The sequence below is a fragment of the Dama dama genome, chromosome 13 (assembly GCF_033118175.1).
Source record: "Dama dama isolate Ldn47 chromosome 13, ASM3311817v1, whole genome shotgun sequence".
NCBI lineage: Eukaryota > Metazoa > Chordata > Mammalia > Artiodactyla > Cervidae > Dama > Dama dama.
The window spans coordinates 23,980,642-23,991,177 of NC_083693.1; the positions used below are offsets into that span (position 1 = coordinate 23,980,642).

The 10,536-nt window shown below is 48.3% G+C and overlaps 1 protein-coding gene across 4 annotated transcripts in view; it reads right to left on the bottom strand.

The window, feature by feature from the left end:
• SLCO3A1 (solute carrier organic anion transporter family member 3A1) overlaps positions 1-10,203 on the bottom strand; it is a 390,549-nt gene extending 380,346 nt beyond the window's left edge. For all 4 annotated transcript variants that reach the window (XM_061158630.1, XM_061158632.1, XM_061158631.1 and 1 more), the window contains exon 1: positions 9,959-10,203. In XM_061158630.1, coding sequence (XP_061014613.1) covers positions 9,959-10,138 — 180 coding nt within the window. In that variant the 5' untranslated portion in view covers positions 10,139-10,203. The remainder of the gene's footprint in view (positions 1-9,958) is intronic.
• Positions 10,204-10,536: the final 333 nt, after the last annotated feature.

Consider the following 10,536-nt stretch of genomic DNA (forward strand, 5'->3'; position numbering starts at 1 on the left):
AGAGGAATGTCCAGTCATTTACAAAGTGGCTGGGTTACCATGATCTCTACCAAACAGCAAGCAACTAAACAGTCTGTCAGAAAGGGCTTCCCTTTTCAGAAGGGCTTGACTCAAGCCACAAAGAAGAACTGAAAGAAAGAAGCTGGGAAGAGCCGATGACAGAGAGTCTGCCCACATCCAGGGGGCCACGGGCCACTTCCGCTCTGCATGTTGTCACGAAACTCCCGGAAAGAAGCCTCTCGTGCTTGCTCAGTCCATGACTGTGGCTGCAGAAACTTCAGTGCTTTAGAAAGCTGACACGTTCCTTCCTCAGTGAGGCTGACAGGGAGCCAAAAGGGTTTGGGGCTCAGGGGTCCTCAGCATGTGTGTTCTTGTGACGCCTGTGGCGTTTGAAGGTGACCCTAAGAACTCACGTAAAATAGACACTGCAACTGGCTGGACTGGGAAGGGCCCAGTTCATGCCCTGTCCTTCCCAAGGACCGGACTGACCCGGCTTGGGGGGAGAAGATGCTGCAAAAACCGCTGACGGGAGGAGAGAGGCGTCGTGCGGTGAGTACCCTGCTGTATAACCCCCACAAGCCGCAGACTATGACGGATGCGTCCACCAAACGGGCAGCAGGACTGTGTCAGGATCTCCTTCGCTCTGCTTCCGAGAAACCAAAAAGGACCAAGACCAGGGAACAGCCCACAACTGCATCTGCTGAGCCCTGCTGATACCGAGCAGGGTCCTGTGGGGCTCCTGGCCTTTCTGTGGCCCCCATTTCTTTGATTACAAGAAACAACCTTCATGGAGCCTCCATGACCTTGCCTGAGTTCCAAAGGGCAGATTCAAGCAGTTGTTAATGAGGGAAGGAAGGGGATGTGAGACCCAGGAGAAACAAGCAGTCAAGAGACGTCTTGGGGCAAGATTCTGGTTCCTCATCAAGGCATACACACAACCATATATTTGAGCTGTTCTACAGAGCCTGAAACCCCCTCCAAGTGGGAGAAATTAATAATTGATGATGGCAGGCTGCACCAGCACGCAGACCCCAGACCAGCTGGACCGGACGGTTGATGACACAGACTCCTAACGACCAGTTCACTAGAAGAATGTCCATGAGCTGATCACGCCCTCTTTGAGCAACTGCTGAAAAACTTCTCACTGTCTTCCCCAAGTTGGGACACATGGTTATGAAAACATTAGCCCACTGCTGCCCTCTTGGCTTGGCAAACTATAAAGCTATCCTCTTCTACTCCACCCAAATCTCTGACTCTGAGATTTGATTCAGCAGCAGTGTGCAGAGAAGCTGAGCTTCTGGCATCATTGCTCAGAACTGCAAAGGGACTAAGGTGAAGGCAGTGGGTGCTAAGTGGGACCCGAGCCCTTCCCTGCAGCCAGGGCTGAGCTCTGAGGTTGCACATCTTGAACAAGGCTGCCTGGAGGGCAGCATATGTCCACAACATATGTCCCCCCGTCCACCTCCCGACACCCCAGGAAGCCTTAATGTGGCTACTTTTCATCCAGAGAAACTGATCTCCAATTAAGGAAATAAAGCCCAGGCCACACACAACACCCCACACCCTCAGGTCCCCGGAAGGGATGTCTGCTGTGTCAAGGTCAATGAGTAGGGCCATGCCATCATTGGTAAAGCCACTACTGAACACTGCACCCTACGAGAAGCACTCTATCATGTGTCCCTGAATTTCAATCTCTCAACCATCTGTAAGGTAGGCTCTCTCAGCATCCCATTTTTCAGATAGGAATACTGAGGCTCAGAGAAGTCAAGTCACTGGGAGCAAGTAAGGAACAGGTCCAGGTTCAAACCTAGGTCTTTTTGACTCTAAGTCCAGTGTTCTCTTCCCTGCCTCTCAGCTGCCCACAAACATAGAAGACCTACCCAATCTTCTCTACCCTGTGGCCACAAACCAGAGCAAAGATCCTCAGGGCCTCCCAAAGAGAAGCACCTGTCCTCCCGGCTGGCCATGTGCTGTCCCTTCTCTGTTCATCTCAAAGTACCCACTGACTGTAAATGGCCCGCAGAACCATTATTACAGTGGATTTCTCTTCCATGTGACTAATAATTTTTATAGCATCTGTAACATGAAATGCTGAAGCTGAATCTCCAACACTTTGGCCACCTGATGTGAAAAGCCAACTCATTAGACAAGACCCTGATGCTGGGAAAGATTGAGAGGAGGAGGAGAAGGGGGCGGCAGAGGATGAGATGGTCGGACGGCATCACCGACTCAATGGACATGAGTTTGCGCAAACTCTGGGAGATGGTGAAGGACAGGGAAGCCTGGTGTGCTGCAGTTCATGGGGCCGCAAAGAATCGGACATGACTTAGCGACTGAATAGCAACAAGATGAAATGGACTGTTGTACTTATAATAAGGGAATGAACAGAATTAGCAATTTATTTACTAGTACTTATCTCTTGCTTTTAAAAACTTCACCTCCCAGACAAAATGCACGGCAAAACAGGAAATGATTTGAATGTATGATACACTAAACCAAATCAGAAGTTTGACCAAAACAATTTTATTTCTCATTGGTTGGGGCTACATAGTTCTTATGTAAATATGTATAACCATATTATATTAGTAATAATAATAGCTAGTATTTATTGACGATTCAGGATTCCCTTGTGGCTCAGAGGGTAAAGAGTCTGCCCACAATGTGGGAAACCTGAGTTCAATCCCTGGGTCGGAAAGATCACCTGGAGAAGAAAACGGCAAACCACTCCAGTATTCTTGCCTGGAAAACCCTATGGACGGAGGAGCCTGGTGGGCTACAGTCCATAGGGTCGAAAAGAGTTGGACACGACTGAGTGACTTCGCTTTCACTTTTCATTGACTATTCACCACATGTTAGGGTTCAAAGTGCTTTATATATGCTGACTGAGTTAGTACTCACAGAAACACTATGAGTTTTAAAGTCAAATACCAATATACAGAGAGGTTAAGTAATCAACCCAAGCTCACAGAGCTGGCAAGAGGACCAGGAATGAATCCTGGGTTTTCTGATGCTCAGCCAAGAAGTCACAGCTGACATGAGTCTTGCTGTTCTCCCCCTGAGAATTTTAACCATTTAACTTGGAGTTTGTATCATTAAGCAACACTGCGTCTCACAGAAACACCTGAGCACTCAGATCACATCAGACACAAGTGTCTTAGAACCACGGCAATTCACTTCCTCCATAAACCACTGATGACCCTGCTTCCTGTGTCTCATCTATTTTGCAGACTTAGAGAAACAGAAAGCAAAACGAAACTAAAAGAGCAAGGATGCTATCTTCCTAGCCTACAGATTACCAAAGGCATTTCAGAGAGGGAGTAAAATACAGGTGACTTGTCTTCATGAGTTCTAAATCCGCCTGGGCTCCATATAATCAAAATTACCACCAAAATGTCCCTTAATATGCCCCCCAAAGGACAGAATACCATATCTGGTGAATGTAACCCTGTATAAGAACATGTATATAAATGGGTAATGCACACAAATGCACAGAATATGGTGGCTTAGACAGTACAGAATCCGCCTGCAATGCGGGAGACCTAGGTTCCATCCCTGGGTTGGGAAGATCCCCTAGAGGAGGGCATGGGAACGCATTCCAGTATTCTTGCCTGGAGAATTTGATAGACAGAGGATCCTAGAGGACTACAGTCCATGGGGTGGCAAAGAGTCAGACACGACTGAGTGACTAAGCACACAGTACTACAAAATCCGTGCTTCCCTGGCGGCTCAGTCAAAAAGAACCCACCCGCTAATGCAGGAGACACAGGAGATGCATGTTCAATCCCTGGTCTGGGAGGATCCCCTGGAGAAGAAAATGGGAACCTATTCCAGTATTCTTGCCTGGGAAATCCCATGGACAGAGGAGCCTGGTGAGCTACAGTCCTTGGGGTCACAAAGAGTCAGATGTGACTTAGTGACTAAACAGCAGCTACAAAATCCAGGTAAGTAGAAGTGACGAGACATGACGATGGGTATTTTGACTCTACTTCACAGGAATACATGATGCGTGCAGTTAAATCTGTGCAAGTGAAATGTGTCTGTGAATTTGGAAGTAAGGTGCTGGAGAAACGCCACTCCATCTAGAGTCGAATTCACGGCAACAGAGGCTCAGCACCTCGTACACACTCCTCTGCCCACGGTCACTAGGCAGGCCCAGCCCCCTGGACTCCAAGGACCACGGGCAGCTCAGCAGGAGTCCCTGTGGCTCTTCCGGCCTCTGCAGGAGGCCTGGCACAGACCCTGAAACCAGTGCCAATCTCTGCTCGCTCTCTATAACCAGCCAACAACATTCGCAGAAATTATTTTTCTTTTTTTTCCAGGCCTACGTATATAGGGAAGGCAGCTGTAACCTCATCGTTTTTGTGACATTATACTTACTCATGCCTGGCCAGTCTGCTAAGTGAACTCTGTCCCTGGACAAGACAGCACCAGCAAGCTTGCTTTAATAAGCAAAGTAAGAGAAAGTCACAGAGAGACTCTCGCCCAGGTGGCCTTGGCACAAGAGGAAACGTAGGCAGTTTCAGATAGAACGATACCATTCAGGCAGCCAGCAAGAAGGTGAGCTTAAATGCTGAGAAACTGATCAGCAAGGCAGGGCGGCTGCAGAGAGGCCTCTGGGTCGCCCTCTTCGGAAGGTACCTAAAACTGAAGTGCAGAGAGTTACCCAATTCAGGAAACAGCTCTTGGTCCCTTCACAACTAATTCCGTTTCTTCGATTGCTAAACACACAAGAGGAAACCCCCACAGAAACTGAGGTATATACACAAAGGTGGTTCAAAGGAATTGTCAGAAACATTTTTTTCCCCTTAAATGATTATTAGCTGAACATTTTCAACCAAGCTGTAAGAGAAAAAAAAAAAAAATCAGGGTAATTTTTTTTTTTTCCTACCTAGGGCTATATAGTAATTATGCAAATGAAAGGGAATTTGTCACTTTGAGTAACCAAAAGTGTGTAAAATAATTTGATTAAGGAAACTACAGTTGCCTTAGTCATCATACTAATTTGACAAGGACTTTAAAAATTGTCTCTCAGCTGTCTGCTTCTGGATTAGATATGCAAAAAGAAAAAAATCTTCACAATGATGCTTTAGAAATAAAAAATACATATATAGAACAAATCCGGCTACTTCACCTTGTAAGCTCACTGAATGCTCTCAGGCCTAGGAAAAAGGTGACCAAAAGCAGTGAGATGGAACCCTGTTCACACACTCAGTCATCCATCTCCTTCTGTTGTCACCAAAACTTCAGACTTGGTTTTTGCATAACTCTAAATACAGAGAAGCAAGTCAGGCAACGGAGGATGAGATGGTTGGATGGCATCACTGACTCAATGGACATGAGTTTGAGCAAACTCTGGGAGATAGTGAAGGACAGGGAAGCCTGGTGTGTTGCAGTCCATGAGGTCACAAAGAGTAGGACACGACTTAGCGACTGAACAACAAGTCAAATACTATATGATATCCCGTATATGTGGAATCTAAAATTTTAAAAAATCAACTTATTTACAAAACAGAGGCTCACAGTCAAAGGAAACAAACTTATGATAACCAAAGGGGGAAGGGGGGAAGCAGGATAAATTAGGAAGCTGGGATTAACAGACACACACTACTGTATAAAAAAATAGATAAACAACAGGGATCAACTACTGTACTACACAGGGAACTATACTCAATATTTTGTAATAACCTGTAACAAAAAAGAATCTGAAAAAGAATATATATAAAAAAAAAAAAAGAATATATATATATAGAAAAACTGAATCACTGTGCTGTCCTCCTGAAACTATACTTCAATAAAAAAACTATTAATTTTAACAACTATAAAAGCTAAATTATACTTCAATAAATTATACTTCAATAAAAATCAAGTATACGTCAATAAAAAATAAACTATTTTTTAAATTTTTATTTTGGCCTTGTTTCATGGCATGCGGGATCTTCCCCGACCAGGGATCAAACCTGTGACTCCTACAGTGGAAGCACAGAGTCCTAAGCACCAGACCGCCAAGGAAGATCCTGAATTATTTTAATAACAAGCTGCAAAAAAAAAACAACAAGGACATCCTCCATCCTCACTCCTGGTTCACAGGAACCTCCTGCGTGCCCCACCCAGAGACTAAACTGGCCTTTTTAGGTTTTCATCCTGAAGAAATTCAAATGCATTTGTAATTGAATCTCATCCATAAGAGCCCAGAGGTGTCCGAGGTTTTAATTTCCTGCACACATCCTTATCAACTCCAGTCCTCAGTGATTTGAGAACACGCATCAACCTCTGCAGGCAGGGCTACCCTCAGTGAACGGCCTGGAACATCCCAGTGGGTCTCCACCAAACACCATCAAGTGCACACAATACAACTTTCTCTCCCTGCAGCTTCCATATGCCTGTGTCTTCTCCAAACAGCCCAAGACTTAAACAGATGTTACATCCTTGCAAGTAGGTCAGTGCAGACCGGAGCCACCCGAAGCAAAGACCCAAGAAGAGGAAAATTAAATCTCATTCTCTCTTTTGCACACAGTGATGTTCAAACAGAATGGGTCCCCTCTTCTTGGGCAGGAAAAAAAAAACAAAATTCCTAGCCAGTCAGGAGGTTTAAGTGACTACAAGAGACCATCCCTGTGACTGCTGGCTTATCTGCAGCATAATTTCCAGTTAAACACTGGCAAGGGCAAGAGATTTCAGAATCCACAGCTGGCCCGGGTTGCGCTGGAGTCACCTTATCTACATCATGATCACCATCGAGTCTAGGCATCAGGGTCTCAGCCCTTCTGCACTGCCCAGGAGACCCGACCCCTGGGCCAAAAGTTGCCTGTCCCCTGCCTCTCTTAACAATGGGTGGTTTTCTCCCATGCAGGTCTACCTTGAGTATGTGCAGGTTCTTAAGGGAAACAGACACAGACACACACACACACAGGGTCCAGCTTTTCAAAGTTGCTTCTCAAATCACAGGTGACTTCCTGCTTCATTTCTACAGTCAGGAAGTTCTACAGCTTCAGCAAAGACACTAGGTCATCTGTCTTTTCAGAAGGAAAAGGGAGAAGTGAAATGAAGCCTCCAAATATTGAAAAAAAAAAACAACAAACAAAAAAAGGCAGCTGGGAAGATGAAATAATAAGGCAGTTACTATGACATGGATTTGGAAATCAAATAGGAAATAATATCATAGGCAGAGAATCTGCTGTTACCCTTCTCTTCCTGAGAGTAAGCAGGGCCCCCAGTGTGCCCTTCACCACGTATCTGAAAATGTTTCCTCAGAGGGACAGGCTGATTGACAGTGTAAAGATCCCAGAGAACATACACCTTGTACACAGACCCCGTGTGCATGATCACCTATTGTACCTATTGCACCTGGACCCCGTGTGCGTGATCGCCTACAAACACAGGTTCTCAGGTTTCCTAAGAAAGCCTTTCTGGCAAACCTTCTACAATGTTTCCTTCTCAAATTAGCCATGAAGAAGTCTCACAACACTGAGAGTAGGACAAGCTTTTAATTCTACCTTCCAAACAGCAGATGAAGAAAAAAATCACAAGCGGCCAGAAAGAGCAAAAGCCATCTCAATCCAATTCATGGCAAGCAAACTATTTATCTTCATGAGGTTCAGGTGGCAACGGAGAGCTGTGATCAGCCGGGTAAGGCAGAGTCCCAAGCAACTTACACCTCCACTCTTAGTAATCATAATGAATCCAATTTCCTAAGCCACTCCTTTCCTGCGCCTCCATCTGCTTTCTGCCAGTCACCTGTTGACTCCGGTTACCATACGCCTCGAACCAGGCTCTCCCTCAGCCCAGGCTGGAAATGCCGAGAGGCCCCCAGCAGGTGGACTCAATTCCTCACCAATTCTGGTATCACAGTCAACTTCCTGTCTCCCAGCGCCAGCCCTGCCACTAGTATCCACCAGCCCTCTGCTTTCTAACTTCATAAAGGGGCTTAGGCCACTCATTTGATCAAAGCCCAGCTTCATCTCCTTCCAAAAGCCTTAAACCATTGCAAGCTAAAACTAGGCCCATGCCTTTATCATTCATGGTGTGAAAAGTTCTTTGGATAATTTTTTTTTTCCTAGATGTAAAATAAGTTATAAATGGTGAGCTTCCAGATCTGTATCCACAAATTCCAAACCCCATAACACCCTGTATACTCCAAAAAATTTGTTTTTTGCCAACATTAGACACTATTATATGGAACATGAATAATCCACTCTATTGAGCAAAATTGGTTTGAGGCAAACTGTTAAAAACTGGAGGCAGCTGTTGATAAACACAGCCCCAGTTTAGGTATCACATACTTTGCATATGCTGTGGTACAGAACTACAGGTATTTTTATTACTGTGCATTTGCGTCTTAGTAATACATGTCTCTATTTTAATATTTTAACAGTCAAACTCCTCCAAGGACACTCTGATACACTGACACGCCCCCCCCCTCCCAAGACAGGGTCACTCCCTAATTCCAAAACTGCAAAGGCCACAGGTACTGTCTGCAACTGTGTGTTCAAACTACAAGTGCATTTTGTAAAACAAAAATCTAAACGGAAAAGAAAATGTGCTTTTGGCTACAGGGCTTACCAGCAGCATACATGTCACAGATGCAGGCAGGAACTGGGATCTAAACGCCTCTCATCTGACACAGAGCAAAGAAAATGCATTTGACTTTCAGAAGCCCTAGAAGTCTGTCACCCCAGGAACCGAGCTGAGTTTGAACAGCCCTCTCTTGTAACCACATCACTGACTTTACCCCACACCAGAGATCTAGCCTGCTTGTACTTCCCTCTGACAGCAAGCCCCAAGTCTTAGGAGACTGTTGAGGAATGGTACAGCGCAACCAGCAACTGGCCCACATTAACTGCACCCCAAAGGGATTAATGGGACCATCGGGAAAAGCGTGGTTCTACCTGGGGATGTGGCACTTCAACAGCCAAAATCTTGTCCAGTTCTATCTCCATCAAACTTGCTCACTAACACTCAAAGTCTATGACATTTGATTTCAGTTTCAGGTCAATAGTCAAGAAACGCCTTAACACTATACACTCTGAAAAATCCTGTTTAGTCAAGACCATCCTCTGATCTGGAAGTGCATTCTCTGAAACCCAAGTTGGGACCACCTGCTCGGGGCAGGAGACCGCGGGTAAAGTAGGTATTTGCCAGTGCTGAGTCATTACAAGCTGGTTCCTCTGATATGTTATGCACCCCTGGCCATTTGAACATGAATACCCCCTTTCAGAAGGCAGATGAAATCCATGTACATGGTGCACCATGGCGCAACACCCCCTTGTACATGAGAGACCTCGGTGGGGAATTCAGGTCTAAGAGTGGGCGGCAGAACTACACAAACTCACAGCTGCTCTCCAGGTACTGTAACTTTATCCCAGACGCTGAGAGAAGATGGTTATTGGGATACGAAGTGGGAATATTCCCCCTGCAGCCCCAGCTCGGATCAGGGCCCCACACTTGGGCGCCTTTTACTCTAAACTGTTAAATCCCTCCGAAATTGGCCGATGGAGAAAGCGCCGGGAGAAATGATGCATAATGGATTTGTTCTCCAGGCGGCTAGAATGGGGAGTAGAGGACGCGAGATGCTAACGGGCTTTTCTTTCCCTGTGCAGGTCACCTGAAAACCGCGATGCCTTCCCCTCCAGGGGTGCTCCAGAACTCATTCTCTGGCTGTTTTTAGAGGGGGGTGGGGGAGAGGGATGGTTTCACGCCCACCTGCCCGCTGCCTCTCTTCCCCAGGTCCCCCCAGCCCCCTGCCGGCACCCACGGTCCCGCCGGCTCCCCGCTCGCCGAGCAGCCCGGGCCGGCAGCTCCCCCGGCGGCCGCCTCTGCACCACTCGCCAACCTCGTCGCCGGGCAGAGGTCATGCCCGCCTGCCCCCCCAGCGCCTGGGCTGCCTCCTCCTCCTGCCAGCCGGCACCCGGTAGCCGCGCTGGGGAAGGGGCCCGTGGCGGACTTGGCACGGGGGACTCACCAGGTAGGCGCCCACCGTGCCCTGCGCCAGCATCAGGGCGCACTCGGACACCAGGAAGATCTTGATGTTGGAGAAGCAGGACACCTTCTTTTTCTTCTTCTTGTTCCTCTGCGCCTCGTCCCCCTGCAGCTCGCCGCTCCGGCCGCCGCCCGACGAGCCGCCCGGCTTCTTAGCCTGCATCCTTCCCCCGCCGCCGCCGGCGCTTTCCCGCTCGCGCTGGGTGTCGGGGCCGCTGCCGGGCGGGGGTGCGCGCGGCGAGGCTGCGTGCTGTCCCCGCCCCGGGCCCGCGGCGGCCGCCCCCGTCCTGCCGGGGCTGGAGAGGTGGAAGGCACAGCTCCTCGCAGCCGCCGCGGCGCTCGCCCCCTGCCCCCTCCTCTCCTCCTCCTCCGCCCTCCCTTCGCCTCCTCCTCCGGCTCGGGCTGTGCCAATCACAGGGGCTCCTCTCGCCGCCCGCCGCCGCCTCGCCGCCCGCGGACGCCCGCCGCTGCCATCGCCCTCTGGCTGGGGCCCGCGGGCCGCGCCTGCCCTCGCCTCCGCTTCTTCTACCGAGGCCCCGGCCTCGATCGCCGCTGCGCGCG